This window comes from Protopterus annectens, chromosome 2.part1 (genome assembly GCF_019279795.1).
Source record: "Protopterus annectens isolate FY-2018-M chromosome 2.part1, PAN1.0, whole genome shotgun sequence".
NCBI classification, from domain to species: Eukaryota; Metazoa; Chordata; order Ceratodontiformes; family Protopteridae; genus Protopterus; species Protopterus annectens.
This window is the reverse complement of record NC_056729.1, coordinates 41,504,383-41,525,425: the sequence shown is the minus strand read 5'-3', so window position 1 is coordinate 41,525,425 and position 21,043 is coordinate 41,504,383. Positions and strand designations below refer to the sequence as shown.

The following is a 21,043-nucleotide window of genomic DNA, read 5'->3' as shown; positions in this document are numbered from 1 at the left end:
GTGTTAGCAGATATCTGTGCCATGTGTCCCTATCAGAACAAAAGTAAACAGCATGATATTAACAGTCATTTAGTGGTATTATCCACAAACCAAGTCTGTTATAATTCAGCCATAGTACATGTTGGCTGTTGTCTCTGGAATAAATATTATATTGGACAAACAAGTAGAACAGTAAGAGTAAGGGTTCAAGGATATCCTTGGACAAACAAGTAGAATAGTAAGAGTAAGGGTTCGAGGATATCCTTGTACAAACAAGTAGAAAAGTAAGAGTAAGGGTTCAAGGATATCCTTGGACAAACAAGTAGAAAAGTAAGAGTAAGGGTTCAAGGATATCCTTGGACAAACAAGTAGAACAGTAAGAGTAAGGGTTCAAGGATATCATTGGACAAACAAGTAGAAAAGTAAGAGTAAGGGTTCAAGGATATCCTTGGACAAACAAGTAGAACAGTAAGAGTAAGGGTTCGAGGATATCCTTGGACAAACAAGTAGAACAGTAAGAGTAAGGGTTCAAGGATATCCTTGGACAAACAAGTAGAACAGTAAGAGTAAGGGTTCAAGGATATCCTTGGACAAACAAGTAGAACAGTAAGAGTAAGGGTTCGAGGATATCCTCTGGACATACGCAATGCCCCTACCTCTGGACATACGTAATGTCCCTACCACTACTCCATTTCTTCAATAGTTTCACAATTTTATTCACAGGATAATCATTTTTTTACTTTTACTTTTTAATCATATATCATGTCTATGTAACTGAACTCAGGAAATGTATTTAGACCTTTCTCAAAATCTTAAGAAAAAGGAAGACTTTCTATAATTTTTCATATGGACACTATTTTCAAAGGCATGAATTATTACCTGATATGAAATATTTGATGTAGTACTTTTTAGCATGTGTGTATTTATCCCAATAATGTGCTGTTGATTTAGACTGTTTCAACAAAGAAGGTGGTGAACTGTGATATTAGTTATAATGATGCAAGCAGTAATAAAGGAAGATATTTCCAGCATAGGTTCATAAGTTTACAGGTAAATGCTAACTAACTACCATGAAGGCCTTTATAAGCCTAGTCATGCAACCCAAGTCAATTGTGTCTATGGTTGTTAGTTAGGAAGCTTCTAAAGGTTGTGTGTGTGTGTGTGTGTGTGTGTGTGTGTGTGTGTGTGTGTGTGTGTGTGTGTGTGTGTGTGTTTGTGGACAGGGTATCTTAGTTTGGGCATAGTTACTGTCTGCCTCTGTCTATCAGAGACATGGATCCTGTTTTTTGAACCACCTGGCAATCCAGGTAGTTATGTAGGGGTTTATGCCCAGTTTGTTGAGCTTATTAACTATACCCATGTGGGGTATTGCATCAAACACCTTAATCAGGTCCAGGTAGTTGGTATGCACTGTTTTCCCCCTCATCCATTGCCTTGATGACCTTCTCAAAGAAGTCCACATTTAGTAGGCATTAACTTCCTTTCCAAACTGGGTTGACTTCAGTGTCTGAAGGTTGCCTATGTCTTTGCTGGTCATTATCATGATAATTCATACCAGGCTTTACATACTAGTCTAGTCAGTCTAATGTGTCTGTAGTTACTGGGTTGGTTGATGGTCCACTTTTGTGAAGTGGGATAACTATTGCAGTCCTCTATTCTCACTATACAAAGCCAATTTTGAAACTGCAGTTAAAAAGTGGCTCAAGAGGTCCTGATAGGTCAAGTTTCAAGCTATTTAGGATGCATCTCAGGATATTGTTGGGGTCCATTGAGACTGTATTTTTGGCTTTAGTGAGTGCCACCAGGACCTGCCCCTGCCATTAGTTGTTGCTGGTGGGGGTTTATGCTAGTAGATATTTCATGGGGGGGATGGGGGAAGTCAGGGGTGAAGCTTCAGCTGAATTTGTCAGACAGCTGCTTCTCTATGTCACTGAAAGTGGCAAAACTGACCACCAATTTGCACAATGTGCTGCCTTTGAGGTGACAGACATAGCTGTTGAAGGCCTTTCAGTTGTATTTAGCTGTGTTAACCTCAAAACTGGCCTTGTTGCACTTAATTGATCCTCTTAGTTTCCTGTTTAGTTTAACTACAGAGCTGATATAATTATGGGAGTTGTTCCTCCTGATTTTAGCAATGATTTATTTTCCTTTTGCTATGTACCCTGTTAAGGTTAGGATTCCACCAGTATGGCTTGTTTTTTGAGTTTGCTTTGGACTTATGTCTAGTAGGTGCAGCAGCCTCTATACAGCCAATTACATGGCTATACAGGGTCTCTGTGTACAATTCTGCATAGTTTGCTGTAAATTAAAAGGTTAGAACTGGCACAGAATTTTGGCTAACTATCACTTTATTGGATGTATTTTGCTAAGGAATAATTCTTAACTGTTATAGGGTTTACTAGGGTTATTGAGATTATTTTTATTTTGGAGAAGAGAGCTTTGTGGTCCACCCTCAACAGTAAACACATGACACTGTGTGCTCTGCAGTGCTATCCCATATAGGTGAGTACCAGGCCCAGTATGTATGAACCTCTAGTGTGTGTGTGTGTGTACTATCTGGTCAAGGGAATTGTTGTGCTTGCAAGTTTGAGGCAGTGTAACCTTCCCAGTCAGGAGAGGAATAAAGTCTCCCACGAATAAGGTATTTTGCTTAATTATGAGTGTTTCCACTGAGTCTTGGTATGAGCTATGGTATTCTTGGGACAAAGGGGTGACCTACAGCTTGCTGGCATATGGCATGGGACTATGTCTTTGGTGATTTGTACATGTATAAATTGCAAGGCATCATTAACCTAACTACAGGTATACTTGTTGTTAATGCAGATCAAGACTCCTCCACTTTTTGTCCTTGTCTGTGCAGCTGATGGTCTAAATGTGTGGAGGGCACTGTAGCCTATTACTGCCAGAGTGCTTTCTGTGGATTTAAGCCATGTATTGGTAAAGGCACAGAGGTCTACATTCTCCAGGGTGAGGAGAGCTTGTAGGGTGTGGAGTTTCTTGTTTAGGCTCCTAGCATTGTGTAGTAACACTTTTTGTTTTTTTCAAGAGTGAAAATATTTTATTTCACTTGATGCTGTTGAATGAATTTGTGTTGATGAGAGAAAATATGTGTTGCTAAGTATTTGACATCAGAACCCATATGAATAGAGCAATTTTGGTTTAAGTAGGAAGTAGATGGTTTATGCTGCTGGTGGTCTTAAAGATTATGGTTGTTTCATCTTGTTTCTATTCCATAAAGACGGGAAGACATATCTAGCAGTGCTAAAATTAAATGCCTACATTATGGTCACAATATGATCATTTTGTTTAACTCTAACATGAGTCAAAGTGAGTCAGAGTTTTACATTTATTATTCTTTCCTTTATATAATTTGCTTCAGTGTTTGTACTTCATATTATTTGTGTTTTCAATATGGTGCCAAAAACATAAAGCAAAAACCTGATTTTTTTCTAAATATATGGTTACTACAAACTGTAACTTAATTATTTGCTTCAGTTTTTCTGACATTTCTCTTTGCACTCACTGCTTTTTCCTTTTCTTTTCTTGTCTTGTCTTGTCTTGTCAACAGCCTGCTTTACATTTTACCAAAGCAGTTGTCCTTCCAGGAGCAAAAGTGCCCATCCAAATTCTGGCTCCTAGAAATTCACTATGTGCATTGAGAATAGTGGATGAAAGTGTTCTGCTTCTAAAACCAGAAACAGAAATCACAGCAGATTTGGTAAGTTTTATATTTGCCGACTTTATAGAAAGGAAATATGAGCGATTCAAAATACCTGAAATATAATTTTATATTATCTTTCAAGAAAACAGCAACAGAGTAAAGTTGCAGCAGTAGTACCACATTTATTTATACAAACAATACAAATTAGGATTCATCTGGGCATGATAGTATGTTGTATCCTTTTCCCATTTTATATCTTGGTCAATCCAATCTTAACTTTATTTGCTTGTTAACCAGGTAAGCTACTGGTTCATGGACCCTTTTCAGCCATGACCAAAGTTTTGAAGCAGAAAAAAAAACATTTTACACATATTTTATAGGGCAAAAATGAAATTCATTAAACTATACTGCAAAATATTCCTTCATTATTGTGGAAATAATCTACTTAAGTCAAATGAAAAGTGCATTTACAAGCAGTATACAGAGTTTTGGATTTTCTGGTGGTTCTTGTAGTAGGTTTGTATTACAGACAGAGTGAAGGATAAATAGGGGTTCCAGGATATTTCAACCAGAGCCTTAGCTAGAACAACTGGTAACCTGGGTAGTCCACAGACTGGAGTCCATCTCAATTTGTCTGGACCAAAAGAACCATCAAATTTAAAGTTGAAGAAAAAAAAAAGAGAGAGAGAGAGAGAGGGAGAGTGGTGATCACCTCTTTGATCTGTAGCAGACAGCTTACAGAAGCTCATTAAGCCACTACTGCTATATACTTTCATTATTCATTCTTAATAATTGGTGTTCAGGCACAAGCACAGTAATGTGGCTGCATAAATGAATTGTGGTACCACATCTGAACCATTTCAGTGATTACCAGTTGCTGGTAATTGCACCATCTGACGACTCTAGAGGCAGTTGCCTTTTCATCCAACTCTTGCTAGGTTACTGATTTGAGCTGAGAAATTAGCACATTTTTTCATTACTGATCTTTTAGCTTCAGGGTTGAAGTGGTTTGAAATAGCATCAGTAGCATTAAGCTGGATATTAATTTTTAATGATAGTTTCATTATGATTCCTGAAGGAAAGACTAGGGTGTAGTATAAGACCTAAATATTTATTTATTCACTATCATATAGGCTGTTAAGGGGAGATCAACTCACTTTCTACTCAAATAGAGACCCAGTTAGCATGTATCTCCTCAAATCTAATAGTTCCACAAATACTAGAAGAAGCAGCTGAATACTGACCGGTCAATAAATAAAACATAATGCAGAAACATATTCTTCATGCAGCACAACCAGTGTGGAACTATTATCCCTCAAATTAAACTTAGACGATTAAATGTGTACCCATAAATTTACACCAAGATTGACTGGCCTAGCCCTGCTGGAGAAAAGGGGTACAACTTGAGGGTACTGTAAAGGAATAAATGGTTACAGTAATCAATTGCCTTAAAATTCCTCTGTTACTATAATTTATATGGCTTGCAGTATTTAGAGTAGCATTAGAGGAGTGTACATTTTTAAACAACAAGAGAAAGAGATTTTATTTGATTTTCCAGATGTCATGGCGCAACTTTATTATTTGTTGTCAGTGGATATTTAGGTTCATAGGTAGGTATTGGCTATCAGCCCAAGGGCCTAAGTAAGCCTAGCTAACAAGGTTCCCTGTCTTACACCACCCAAGAAAGTTATTTTCCTGTACCCCTGTCGAGCAGAGCCACAGAAGTGATCCCCGTGGTTATTTCCTATTTCCCATCCACTCATCAAGATTTTTCTTGAAGAGTGCTAATGAGGAACTTTGCTTGACATAGATGGGTAGCTTGTTCCAGAGTATGGGAAGTCTCTGGGACAGGAATCTATCCCTCCTGCATGTCCTTTTTATTGTCATGACAAGGTTTAGGTCCCTAGAGCATGTAGCTTGGAGGGATTGGGATTTCTTTAGGTGTAGCATGTCCAACAGCTCTGGGTTTGACATAGCTTTATATGTTAGGCAGAGATCACCTCGGAGTAGGTGATATGCTATGGAGTAAAGCTGAAGTTTTTTGAGATGGTCAATGTAGGGCATCTGTTTGAGGCCAGTAATCCACTTTGTGAGGTACTTCTTTGGCCTTTCCAGCTGCTCCAGATGTCTTGTAAGGTACATTCTAAAAGGCGCATTGTACTCTATAATGGGTCTAATGAGTGTCGAGTAAAGGGGAGCAATGACCTCTTTTTTCCTGGATAAGAACCCTTTTGTGATGAAGTGTGCCATGTAGAAGGATTTCCTGGCTACTGTGGCAATGTGATTATCAAAGGAGAGAATACTGTCCACCTGGGTCCCAAGGTCTCTTATCACACATTCAACATTAAGTAGACTGCCGCCTATGTGGTAGTTCATGGGTACAGAGTTTTTATCAAAGGGGATGACAATGCACATTTTGGCATTGAGCTTGAGGCCATGGCTCTGACACCAGGCATCTATCTCAGTGAGGCCCTTCTGTAGGATGTCCACATCATTTGGGGACATGACTATGGCTCCTAGTTTGCAGTCATTTGCAAACTTCATTAGCCAAAAGCATTCTGTGTTAGCCTGTACTTCAGAGAAGTAGATACCAAACAGGAGAGGTCCAAGGACTGAACCCTGTGGTACTCCACTTGTAACTAGTTTGAAGTCAGATTTGGAGTCTGCAACTTTTACAATGTGGGTTCTGTCAGTGAGCCAAATGGCAACCCATCTTGTTACATAGGGATTTATACCTTGTTTAGTGAGTTTAGCTATAATTCCAGAATGGGAGATGGTGTTGAATGCCTTGGTGAGGTCAAGATAGGCTGTGTAAACCACATTACCTTTGTCTACGGCTTTGGTGACTGCCTCAAAGAAGTCAATCAGGTTCAGTAGGCATGATCTGCCTTTCACAAACCCAAACTGGGTGGGCTTCAAAGTTTGGAGGTTACCAATGTCTTTGTTTATGAGTTCCATGATGATACGTTCCATGGCCTTATAGACCAGGCTCATCAGGCTAATAGGGTGATAGTTCCCGGGATCAGTGGTGGCTCCCCCTTTGTGGAGTGGGATAAAGCCTGATGTGAGGCTCTTATTGAACATGGTGCTTAGGTGGGGAGCCAGTTCATTCTGAAGTTCATGTAAAACGCAGCCTGGGATGTTGTCCGGTCCCATGGATGCTGTGTTTTTGGCTTTAGAGAGTGCAGCTTTTACCTGTGTAGTTATGATTACAGGGACTCTGCATTCTTTCTTTATAGATATGGGCCCTTTAGAGGGTGAGAGGGGGGTAAAGTTAGCACTGAACCTATCTGCCAGGATGTTGGAAATATCAGTTGGTTCTGTAATTTTCATGCCGTGGTGCTGTAACTCAGAGCATCTCTTGGTGTTGCCATTGAGATTCTTGACATAGCTATAGAATGCTTTGTGGTTGTCCCTAGAATCAGTGGTGATTTTGTTTTTGTAGCTAGCTTTGGAGGTTCTTATAAGGGATCTAGGCTTCTTACTGAAGCTGACCAGGGAGCTCTTCCACTCATGGGATTTTATTCTCTTTTGCAACAGTTTCTTCCTTCTGTTGTAGAGTTTGCTTATGGCAGGGGACCACCAGATTGGGTTCCTTTTTTGGATGATAGTATCTTGGTTCTGTTTGGAATAGCATGTTCCATGCACTCATGTAAGTGCTTATAGAGTACATTTGTGTAGGATTCAGCAGTCGTAACTGTATTGCCCATCTGCATGGGTGTCATGAAGTTCCCCACATCTGTCTTAAGAAGCATGAAGTTGGCTTTGGAGAAATGTTGTACCATGGTTTCCTTAATGAGGGGTGGGGCCAGGATGTGGATATCTAGGGTGATTAGCTTATGGTCAGATCTGACCAAAGAGGAGTTGACTTCAGGTGTGGAACACCGGTCACTCATGTTGGTAATGACTAGGTCTAGGATATTGTTGCCCCTGGTTGGGGTGTGGATAAGTTGATCCATAGCATTGGAATTTATGAATTCCAGAAAGCATTGAGTGAAGGATTTGGTACATGAGTAGTTTTCCCAGTTAATGGCTAGGTAGTTGAAATCACCCATTATTAGGGTGTTTGGTTGAACCCTAATATTTTCCAGTATATCAAGAAAAGAGGAGTGGGAATCCTGGGGCATGGTGGGGGATCTGTTGCAAGCTACAATTTGGATTGCAGTTTTGCCCAGAGTTAGTTGCACTCAGATAACCTCGGATGCATTATGCTGAGCAACTAGCCTGTAGGTGTGGATATCCTTAATGAATATGGACACACCTCTGCCTTTGGTGTTCCAGTCCAGGTTAGATGGCTGAAAAGTGTGGCATGAGTTATAGCGTGGTAATGCAGGGGTGCTCTCTGGAGCTTTGAACCAAGTCTCAGTCACTGCATAGATACCGATGTTCTCCATTTTAAGGAGTGTCTCGAGGGAGTGAAGTTTGAGATTTAGACTTCTAGTATTGAGTAGCATTACTCTCACTTTTCACTTGCCTATTCCTGTTATGCTGGTGAATTTGTCATTTGAACCTTGCCTAAAAAAGCACTATAGGGGCGGCAAGAGCCTTAGCCAGTGTCCAGATTCCCAGGGGTGACAGGTGTAGGCCCTCTCTGGCAGAGCATCATGGTCTGTTCACCATTTCATCACAGGCAGACAGATATTGGATCCCCTTAAAATGACATCAGAAGCTTAGCCAATTGTTGAAGTCAATCATTTTGTCCTTGTACTGCGGTATCATTCTGGGAAATGGCAGGATGCTCCTCAGGACTAGGGTCATACCTTCCTGGGCTACAAGATTTGAGAGCTCTTCCATGTCTCTTTTCATGTAGTCCAGGGAGGTACGTCTCAGGTAATTCACACCAACATAGACAATGACAGAGTCATATTTGTACTTGTGGAGTGATCTGAGTGCATGGGTTATGTGGTGGATCCTGGCACCTGACAGGCAGCTGACAGTAACCTTCTCCTTGTTTAGCCTGGTGAGTGGGATATCAGTGTGCCTGACTATAGAGTCACCTATGACTAGTGTGTTGGGTACGTTGTTTTGCCTTATTGGCTGTGGTTGAGTGGCACACTGAGTCTGTGGGCTATGTGTCATTTGGGTTGTGTTGGTGGGGTGATGGTTACTTACATTTGTGCTTTGGAGGTCTCTGTTGCTTGAGCAGATTATTATTGAGAGCCTCCGTGAATGTTTTTGTGTTTCTATGTGTGGATTTTGGTGGTGTAGGTTTAGTGGGACTATGTGATGAGTGTGGTGTGGTGCAAGTGTTTACCTTATCCTCTTGACTGTCAAGTTCAGTCTTGGTTGGAGAGAGCTTTACCTCCAGTTTGGCTAGATAAGTGCATCTCTCACAGGTTGTAGTGTTGGGTGGTAGGCGGAGAGGGTTGTCTGTGTACATGAGGCAATTGCTACATTGCCCCAAGATGCCCAGATTCATCAGCTAGACAGGAGAGAACACTGGGAGCTGACCCTTGGACATGCCTAAATAAAAAAAAAATATATTTTCCTCTAGACAAGTGAAGAAAGTGAGTACAAGAGCTGTTTTTCTCTAAGCAAGTGAGGAAAGTAAGTACAAAAACTTGATTTGCTAGACAGATAAAAAGGTAAATTATTTTATTTTCATTTAAAAATTATTATATTTCTACCTATTTCAATCTGCTGACTCGGCTCCCCCCATATGTCATAATTAAACTCTCCTACTATAATAACATCCATACTTATGCTTCAATCTGTGACTGTAATTCTGTCCTTTCTCACAACAACAGATTGTTTTCCTAAAGGTAACATGGTGAGAATTATAGAAATTTATGGCAATACAAGGTTAAGAGCTTCACACAGTAGGTGTTTAAAGAAGTGGACATAAATGTAGGAATAACAGTCAAATGCCCAGCATTCCTACACTGATTGCATCTTCTTTCATTGCAACTATTAATTAAAGGGACTTCAACTTCAAATAAATAACATATTTTGGCTACCTCCTGTATTTCTTATAATGTCTGTTTATAATAAAAGGTAAATGTATAATACTGTTATCTACTTCCATTAAAACAATCCAAACTTCTCATGCATCATTCCATATCTATCTAGCATAATAAACTTTTGTAAAATAATGAACATTTCATACCACATCATCAAACTGCAGTCATGTTCAGTAAAAATATCTGTTCTGAACTGTATATGCATTTTTCATACCAATGTTCCAGAAGAAATGTATTCATTCCATGGATATTCAGTCTTTTTTAGTCATTTAGCCGAAATGAAAAACGTTTGCATTAAAGAAACATTTCAAAGGTTACATCACAAACAATGTTATTTTCCCAGCTGTATTATAGATCTCATTTTAGAATCTGAAAATTCCAAAGGAGAAATCAATTTCTCCCAAGAAATATATCTATCAATGTTTCCATTTAGTTTTATAGAAATCCTCACCATTGGACATTTACTGTTTCATAGTTTCTTTTTGCCTTTGTCTGCTGTGCTCCTTCTTACATTGTAACTACATGTGACATCATAGTCAGAAGTTGGTATAATGGCTAATGTGTTTACTTCACAAACACAATGTAAAAGGGTTAGGGTCTTGGGTTCCTATCACGTGATCGAAAATTGTAAACGGTGAACGCATATTGAGCAAACCCGATTGGTCGAAATGTCGAAATGTCGCACGCATAACACAGAAATCGCCACAGGGAATATTTTCCCTTTACTTCAATGCAGTGCGATCTCAGATTAGGAATATTTAAGTAGTGGGGGTTTGGGGGGTACAACCCCTCACATGGGGGGTGCAGGGAGGCTTGCCCCCCTGCTTACAGCATTTAGGTAAGTATAGTTTTTTATTTTTATTTTTTTATTATATTTTCGAAATTTCAAACATTGCTCATATGGTGTCAACCATATGGTGTTCTGTTTGAAACTTTCGAAAATATATTATAGACCCTAGGGTCTCACCTTTTCTCAGTGTCTGGTAATTGGGTAGGCATGTAATATTCTGCAGACTGATTGCTTAGTATTTACGTATAGAAAAATAGGGGTTGGGGGTTGGTATAATTGTTAATGTGTTAATCTCACAGCAACAAAGTACTGAATTTGATTCTGATTTTTGTAAGGGAAATTGGCTAAGCTTAAAATGGCCCGCAAGGGCAGCTAGTCTAGTACTTACCTATGAACAGGTCTGTCTCCATCAATGCATGACTGCCTCGACTCATGACAATCTATTGGTTCTGCCTCAAATTCAATATTCCCATTAGCAGCATATTTTGACCAGCAAACAGTAGTTGTATCTGTCTGTTCTTCACCAATCAGTCTATTCAGCTCTGAAATTTCCAGTCCGCATTGAGTTAGCATAGTCACTTCAATCTACATAAAATAATTTTCCATCTCCTTTCCAGTGTCTTCTATATCCATATTCTCAATTCTGTCTCTTCCTTACCCTTCAGCTCTGCAGCTGGAGGTTCTCTTCTAATAGTGAAAAATAATATGAGAAGTTCTCCAGTGTGCTGGCCTAATTTCTCCAAGTGAACATGAATATCACCTCAAGTCTTCTATGAAAAGAGGCTGCTGGCTAACTGGGGCTGACCTTGTCAGCAAATTCTAAATAAATAGAAGCAAAATGTTCTATTGTGTAGGTAACTGCTGAACCAGGAAATTACATCTGCAATAAAAAACTGAACAATTGCAGCTTCTGTTGATACATTTGGTGGTTTACACTCTCAAAACCCTGGTAAGCTATATAAATGTGGTTCCAGAAACATGACCCCTTTCAATTGTTGAGATAATTTTATGAGTGACAGTATACACAATATTAAGTTAGTTGTCATTATTTCTGAATCTGTGCAGAAAATATTTTATAAGGCTGTATTTATTGCAGTATTCTAACAACTGTTTGCATGATTTTTTCAAAACCTTTTGTGATGGAGCAAAGAAAGAAGATAGGGTTGACATTATCAGTCGAGGCTGGAGTGTATTTTTTGGGCTTTTAAATTGTTTGGGAATAATCCTTGTTGCTAGTGACAAGTTGAAAATATGTACTATGGATTTGGGAAACTAGTTTGCACAGTTTGAGATAGGTGGATTAGATGCTATTTTGATTATAGGCTCATAGGTTCATAGGTGTGTACTTTACAAGCCTAGACAATAGAGGTGCCCTGGTATTGTGTCACCCGTCATTAGTTCCTAGTGCCTCTATCAAGTAGAGCCACTGGAGTGATGCCCAGGGTGAACTTTTTATTTCCCATCCAATCATCAAGATTTCTCTTGAAGAAGGCTAGTGAGGTGTTCTGCTTGACATGTATGGGAAGTCTATTCCAGAGCATAGGCAATCTCTGGGTTATGAACCTGTCCCTCCAGTATGTTCTGTTGATTCTGCTAATGAAGTTGAGGTCTCTGGAGCATGTGGTGAGGCTGGATTGGGATTTCTTTAGATGTGGCATTTCTAACAGAGCTGGGTCAGACATAGCTTTGCAAGTCAAGCAGAGATCACCTCTTAGTAGATGATATGAGACACAGAATAGCTGGAATTTTTTGAGTCTGTGCATGCAGGACATGTGTTTAAGGCCTAGGATCCTCTTCATTAGGTACTTTTGTGGCCTCTCCAGCTGTTGCAGGTGTCTAGTGAGGTACATGCCAAATGGGGTATTATACTCTATGATTGGTCTAATGAGGTAAGAGTAGAGAGAAATGATGACCTCTTTCTTCCTAGATGCAAAACCCTTGGTAATAAGATGTGCCACATAGAAGGACTTTCTGACCACAGTGGCAGTGTGGTGGTCGAAGGAGAGGTTGCTGTCAACCTGTGTCCCCAGATCTCTTATAATGCCTTCAGTGTTCAGTGGGATCCCATCAATGTAGTAATTAATTTTTCCAAAGGGAATGACAACGCATTTTTTGGCATTAAGCTTAAGGCCAAGGTTTTGACACCAGTCATCGGTCTCAGTGAGGCCTTTCTGTAGGATGTCTGCATCACTTGGGGAGTTAATAATGGCTCTCAGCTTGCAGCTGTCCGTGAATTTGGTCAGCCTGAGTCCTTCTGGGTTGGCCTGCACTTCTGAGAAGTCTGCCAAACAGGAGAGGACCCAGGACCAATCCCTGTGGGACTCCACTCATGACTGGTAGCGGTCTGAGTTGGAGTCTGCTACTTTCACACTGTGTGTTCTATCTTTGAGCCAGTTTGCAATCCACCTAATGATATAGGGGTTGATGCCAAGTTTGGTGAGTTTATCAATAATTCCTGAGTGAGGAATTGTATCAAAGGCCTTGGCCAGATCAAGGTAGGCTATATGAACTGCCTTATGTTCTTCCACCGCTCTGGGGACTGACTCAAAGAAGTCAACCAAGTAGAGCAGGCATGATCTACCTTCTACAAAACCAAATTGCGTGGGATCTAGAGTTTGGGGATTCCCTATATCCTTGTTAATTAGGTTCATGATGATGTGGCCCATAGCAATTACATATCAGACTCATCAGGCTAATGGGGCGATAATTTCCAGTGTCTGTAGTCACTCCTCCTTTATTGAGAGGGATGACTGTAGCAGTACGCCATTCAGTAGGGACAAAGCCTGAGGTGAGGCTGTGAGTGAACAGAGCACACAGATGTGGTGCCAGTTCACTTTGTAATTCATGTAGAACACAGCCATGGATATTGTTGGGTCCCATGGAAGCTGTATTCTTGGCCTTAAACAATGCAGCTTTAACCTGTGCTGCAATAATGCAGGGTGCCTGACACTCTTCTGGTACTGAGATTGGTCCTTTAGGGGGAATAGAAGGGTAAAGTTGACACTGAATCTGTTGGCCAGTATGTTGGCAATATCTGTTGGCTCTGTGTAGGAGGTACCATTGTGCAGTAACTCAGAGCAAATCTGGGTATTCCCATGGAGATTCTTGATATAACTAAAGAAGGCTTTGTGATTGTTTTTAGTGTCTGTTGGAATTCTGCCTTCATAGCTGGCTTTGGAGGTTTTGATGAGGGATCTCAATTTTTTGTTGAAGCCAATAAGGGAATTATTCCAGTCTTGGGACTTCACCTTTTTCTGCAACAGTTTCTTCCTTCTGTTGTAGAGTTTATTAATGTCAAGGGACCAGCAGACTGGCTTCCTTTTTTTGGAGGAGAGCATCTTGGTTCTGTTGGGTATGGCTAGTTTCATGCATTTATGTACATGTTCGTACAGTGCATTAGTGTATGATTTGGCAGTCGAGCATATATTTTCCATTGGCATGAGTGCCATGAAGTTAGCCACCTCTGTTTTTAGAAGATAGTGATTAGTTTGTGGTCGGATCTAACCAGGGAGGAATTGACTATTGGTGTAGAGCAATGGTTGCCCATGTTAGTAATAACCAGGTCAAGGATGTTGCTTCCTCTAGTGGGGGTAAGCATGAGCTGGCCCAAGGCACTGGAATTGATGAATTCCAGGAAGCGTTGGGCCACTGCATTGGTGCTTGAGTAGTTTCCCCAGTTGATGGAGGGGTAGTTGAAGTCTCCTAGTATGAGAGTGTTGGGTTGGACCTTGATAGATTCCAGAGTGCTTAGGAATGTGGAGTGAGAGTCTAGGGACATGCTTGGGGACCTATAGCAGGCTATGACCTGGATCGCAGTCTTACCCAATGTTAGTTGTACCTGAAGTATCTCAGATGCATTATGCTGAACTATTAGTCTAGAATTGTGCATATCTTTTATGAATATGGAGACACCACAGCCTTTGGAGCTTTGGTCCATGTTTCAGGGCCAAAAGGTCTGGAATGACTTATAGCCTGGTAGCGCAGGGGTGCTTTCTGCTGCTTTAAACCAGGTCTCCGTTACAGCACAAATGTCGATGTTCTCCATTTTGAGGAGTGCTTCGAGTGAGTACATCTTGAGATTTAGACTTATAGCATTGAGCACCATGACTCTCAGATTACATTTATTTATAGCTATTATGGTGGTAATTTGATCTTTGGAACACCACCTAAAAAGGCACTATAGGGGTGGCAAGAGCCTTAGCCAGTACCTGGAAACCCAAGGGTGACAGATGCAGGCCATCTCTGGAAAAGCATTGAGGTCTGTCAGTTATGTCATCCCAAGCAGACAGATACTGGATCCCCTTAGAATGACACCAGAAACTTAGCCAATTGTTTAAGTCTATCATTTTTGTTTGTAATGTGGTATCATTCTGGGAGATGGTAGGATACTGCTCAGGGCTAGTGTCATACCTGCCTGGGCTACATAATCCGACAGCTCCACCATGTTTCTTTTCATGTAGTCCACGGAGGTGCATCTCAGGTCATTCTCACTCACATGGACAATGACAAAGTCATACTTGTACTTGTTGTGGAGTGACCTGAGTGCGTATGTTATGTGTCACATTCTGGCACCTGATAGACAGCTGTTACCTTCTCCTTATTCAACCTATTGAGTGGGACATCTGTGTGCCTCACTATTGTCACCTACGATTAGTGTATTGGGCAAGGTGTTTAGCCTTATGGGCTTAGGTTGAGGGGCACACTGTGGAGGTGAGCTATGTGTCCTGTGGTTTGTGCTGTGTTGTGGTGGTCGAGTGCATTTCTGTCTTGGAGGTCTCTGCTGTTTGGGTAGATTTCTATTGAGTGCCTCCTCAAAGATGGGTGTGTGGTTTGTGTTTTTATGTGAGAACTGTGATAGTGGGTGTTCTGGAGGGCTATGTGTTCCATGTGGTGTGGTGCATGTGTTGACCTTCTCCTCTTGGTGAGTGAGACTGGTCTTGGCTGGAGAGTGCATAGCTTCCAATTTGGTGATATAAGTGCATCTCTCACAAGTCTGAGTGTTGGAAGGTAAGAGGAGAGGGTTGCCTGTGTACATGAGGCAGTTGCTACACTGCCTCAGAATGTCCATGTGCGCCAGGTTAATAGGAGAATGCACAGGGAACTGCCCTTTAATCATGCCAGAAGGGGTGGTCATAGCTACTAAGTACTGGAGCTATTTCTATGTAGAATGACTAGTGCTGATGGCTCTTAGGTGTGCTACAATAATTGCTACAAAAACCTGCTGAAGTGCAAAATGATTAGGATGTTTGAAGTGCAAGAGAGAAATAACTAGCAAGATCTAATGGAAAAACTGAAGAGCAGAGTTTCTGGCACCAGTAATAGTTTACCTCAGCTCGGCACCACTGAGTGGAGCTTAAACAAGCACAAACCCATGCAAACATGGGCTTTTAAACCAGAAATTTGAAAGGGATGGAAAAACTGCCCAAAAGTTCAATAAACTAAAATTTCTGGGCCAGAAACCACTCCTCTTGTAATTGTATCTATTTCTTTTTGACATTTTCTAACTTCATTTGCTCTTACTGCTGAAAAGTAAAATGCTGCAGAAGGAAGAAAGTAAGATTATGATGAGAGGTTGTTTAACAACATGTTTGATTGTGTGAAGGTGTTAAGTTCTGGTGAGGAGATATCTCTCTTAAGTGTAATTTTGGGTAGTAGGGCTAGAGCGATTTTCATTGTTTTAAACTAACATCTGTAGTTCATATGGTTTTAATAGTAGGTTCATTAGGGGAATCAAAGTAAAAGATGCCTTCATCCAATGTTAAATGCTTAGTATACTATACCTCAGACTTTGGGCCTATTAGACCTTCAGGTAATCTGCCTCCAATCCATCTCGTATCATAAACTCTATCACCCAGGTAAATTATATCTTATTGAGAATAAAAAAAATCTCCCTAAGTCTAGGTTTATATACCTTCTCCCTCAAACTTTTTTTCTGTTGGGTATGAAATTTCTATCTTTTCCAGTCTTTTGATCTGTAATGACTTAAACATACTCATCATATTGTGTCACAGGTCTTAATATGGTTTTAAATAGTGGAACCAAAATTTCCCTATCCCTACACAGAAAATATCTCAAAATATTCTTAATCTCTAGATAGCTTCTTCTAATAATATTTATAAGATGTAAATCAAAATTAAAGCCACAATCAACTTTTATTCCTAAATCCTTAACATTTCTCAGTACACCCAAAGTGATAACATTCAGTGCATAAGGACAGAACTTATTATTACTACCAAAATGAAGTACACCATTTTTTATATTAAACTCCATATTATTAACAGATGACCACTTGTATAATTTATCCAAGCACCCCTGTACTTTACTGTGATCCTCAACTGTAGTAACAACTGACCCTATCTTAGTGTTATCAGCCCACTTACTAATCTAAATCACTTGAGTTATAGGAAATGATACCATAAAAAGTCCAAACAAAACTGGCCCTACGAGAGAGCCCTGAGGTTCTCCAGAACAGTTTTTTTAGACTTGGATAAATTATTTTTCTTGAAAGCTTTATTAGTTGTAAAACATAACCAGTTATTGACCCACCTTATCACATTATGATTCAGACTGAGTTTCAACATTTGGAGTATTACTTTGTCATGAGGGATAGTGTCAAATGCTTTATCTATACCCAAACAGATAATATCTACAGATGACCCATTGTTCAATGCATCAATAGTGGTTGGAAGAATGATAATAAATTTGTCCTAGAATTTCCTCTGGCTGAATCTTTGGTGTGTTATGTCTATATATAAACATAATAGATTCAATATATATTTACTAATCATCTACTCAGAACATTTTCCCAGTATACTCATCAGACTAATGGATCTAAAATTCTCAACAGATGTTTCACTGGGCATATAGCCTGTATCTAAAGTACTTTGAAAAAATACATTTAGACAAAGCATAAGCATTTCTAAAATAGCCGTTAGAAAATATCTGTTGATCCCATCAGGACCCGCTGCAGTAGAAGATTATTTTTCCCAAATCTTTAGTATTAATATATCCAAATAAATTAGGACAATCACAATCTAAATTAAACAAACAATCATCCTTTACACAATTACTTTCTTTAGAGACAACTATTGTATTCAAATATAACTCAGCCAAATGTTCTACATCTCTAATTATTTAATTATTATACACAATCAATCTTTCTGTCTTTAAATTTATTAAGATGTTTGCATTTATCAGGAATAAATTTTAACAATTTCATTTTGAAATTTCTTCTGGAGTTTCTCCAAAGTCTCCAAATATAGTTTGATTATTCTTATACCTAGCCTAATTACTTTAATTAGGAAACAGTCTATATTTTTCCATAGAAAGTTTATTATTTTATTAAATCTATCTAGTTCGTATTTCCAACAAGGTGTTTTAAAAACTCAGGGTTTATATAAAAACAGTTGGAGCATGTTTTTCTATTTAGATAAGTCCTACTTAATGTTAAATTCCATTTTACACCATAGTGCCCTGACCTCAATAACCCAGGAACAATATTACATTTTAATTTTTTAATACGTTTCCTTGTACATACTGCATTTGGTGTAGTTTCTCCCATAAGGGTGTTCAAAAATGTCGTTCATGACCAAATTCCATACCTAATGTAACTCATCTATCACACGTGTGCCATTACAGCCACTTTTCCAATTAATTTATGGAGCAAAAATATCACAAACTACTAAATCATAATTAATTTCAAACTTAGCAATAATATTTTACTATAATCATAATTTTCCTGATTACTCAAACCAGTGTGTGTGGGTGGGGGGTGCTGTAAAACAAACATACATTAACAGTCAAAACCTCAAAATCTACTGATTTGCTTATCATATTACAATCAAATATCATGTTCACATAAATAGATAAACCACCATCCTTCTTGCCAACCTTAACATAACAATGAGCCATATGTCCTGCTAAATTCAATGGAAGATTTATTTTTGAAAACCAAGTTTAAGTAACTAAAACACATCAATTTCATGTGTTATAACTCCAGCTTCTAACTGTATAAATGTATTATTTAAACCTCTGTCATTATAGATTTAAAAATGAAATATGTTACCCATTCCATCTCTCAACTTTTTCTTAATTCTCTGTTCTCAATAAAAACAAAAAAAGTTCTCATGCCCCCATATTTTTTCCCATGGAACCTATTACCATTATGATCTAAATATAATTTATCTTTCCAAAAATAATTATTCCTACATTCAACATCTTCCCACAACATAATTACTTCAATACCAATCTCTAGACAGGTCTTCCTCAAAGAATCTGTGAGTGTCCTAGCAACTTGTTTATTAACCTTAAACCAAATTTTGTGCAGGAGTAACCAACAAGTACTAATTCAAATTGCTCACTCTTACTTAGTGCAATAATTTCTTTAACTATGTCAATAAATAAAGGTATATTACACCTACTAATATCATTTACACCTGCAACAATTATAACCTTACCATACTTTCTTGCTTTAATAAAAAGACTTTTCAGTGCTATCAGTATATCCCACATCTTACTTCCATTAAGACTTGTAAGTATAACCTAATTTCTATTCAAACTTGGTATCATATTCCTTATATCCCTCAGCATAGAATCACCAATGATTAATATCTCTTTTCTTATTAAACTTTGATCATATAGTTCATTATTGATCATATCTCCAATATTATTTTCCAAATCTACATCTCTTAAAGCTCTTTGCCTTTTCTTTTTAATCTTTTTTTGTCATCTATTATAATTTTCCAGAATAACTTGGGAATTGAGAGTTTCATAGAAGTTGATATTATAAATAAGAAGCTTTATTTTCTTTGATCTCAAGTTTACATATTTTTCTGAGTCCTAAAATGTTAGAATGCTGTGTGGGTGATTATTGCTTGATCAGAATCAGAATCACATTTATTGGCCAAATATGTATACATACAAGGAATTTGACTGCAGTTTCAATGATTCTCCTATTATGAATTACATAAATGACATACATACCACTATTAAAAACAAGACAAACAACTATTAAGAACAAGACAAAAATGTAAATATACATATACATATACATACAAGGTGCAAAGTGCAATTAAGTATAAGAAATACTGAAATAAACTCTGAAAGAAAAAGTATCAACAATTCATAAACAATATTGCAGAACTGCTTGAGTTCCATAGTTTTCAAGATTTAATCCTATCCTTCATTAAAGATGTGAGAGTAAAGTTAAGTCAATGCAGTAGTTACCCCTGTCAAAAAATATTTGTCTGCTGTGTTAAAAACATTTCTTTTCATAAGCTTAATGTGCTTTCCTTGATAATGCTATTAATAATGAGAGCATAGAATGTTTATAAAAGGTATGTTAAAGTAGCAAACTAATAACTTGGTTTAAATGGAATGATTAAGTAAATGTGATCACTTAGACACAACCTACATATACCTTTAAAAAACAGTGTCACAGTTCATAAGTTGCCTGTAAGTGATTGCAGTTGTTTAATGACAGTCTGTAAACTGCAAAATGTTCTTTTTACAAAAGGTGGCATATAACAATAGGTGCCCCTTACAAGCTGATGCTTGAGGCATGTGTCTTGCCCTCTGCACTCTTCCTATGGCTTTGTACATCTGTTTTCATTATTGAATCCTTAGATGGCCAAAAAGAGGGAGTTAGAATGGATAAAGATTTTCCGTTCTACTGGTTTATCAAGGAAGAAAAGAAAAATTTCACATGCATATATATTGTGGAGTGCACTCTTTTTGCAAGTTTATCCATATGAAGAAGGAAACGGAAGTTTGAATTTCTAAATTTTCAAAGTTTTGAATCCCACTGAGTGAAAGTATTGGATACTTTAAATTTTATTATTCAGTTTTGTAAGTAAAAGTCTAGATATTCTGTAGTTCCACTAAGACTTTTCACTCCAATTTAGCTGATAGGCTGTTTGTTGGGCTATTTTCTGTTATATAAGGCCTTTAATTTTGCTATGGATCATTTTTTATGATCATCTCTGTATAATCAAAAATGAATACCTCTGGCAGAGTCAGAATGTAATATTTTTCCATTTGCATTTTTTTCAGTTTCAATATTTGGTAGTTAATGAGGCATACATAACTTAGAACATGAAAAAACATTTTAAAATCTCCTCTTTTAGTAATACAACCAATGAATTCACTTTTCATAGCAGATTATTAGGGATTATAGTAGATAATAATCTTAAATGTGTCCTGCATATATAAAATTGCATAAAAATAATCTCACAAAAAACTGGAGTTGCTTCACAGAACCCAAATCTTTCACACCAAAGCTAGTAAAACTACACTTGCCACTATTTACTTCCTCCCCCTCACTACTATATGACACTCCCATTCTTTCTAATTTCCAAGCATCACAAAAAGCAACATTTGAACAATGGCCACATTTGAAGTAAATGCCTCTCTCAGAACCTACCAATGTATAGCACTAAAAAGCTTAACGTGGTTCAAACTATCCCATCAGCTAACATATCCACAATTTCTTAGCACATATAAAATTATCCAGCATCCATTTTGTTGTCCAACACTAAATAACATTCTGCACAACTATTTTACCAATTGGTCATTACAATCCCAAGACCAAAGTCTTCTGTTTGTCCAGAAACCTCTGAAATCTGCTGGGCATTGTCTGTACTCATACCATGTTTT

General features: G+C 38.3%; 1 protein-coding gene across 1 annotated transcript in view; it reads left to right on the top strand.

The window, feature by feature from the left end:
- Positions 1-21,043, top strand: part of LOC122794819 (alpha-2-macroglobulin-like protein 1) — a 989,874-nt gene that overhangs the window by 542,911 nt on the left and 425,920 nt on the right. Inside the window, exon 15 of the mRNA XM_044063423.1 lies at positions 3,548-3,697. Within this exon, the coding sequence (XP_043919358.1) occupies positions 3,548-3,697 (150 nt within the window). The remainder of the gene's footprint in view (positions 1-3,547; positions 3,698-21,043) is intronic.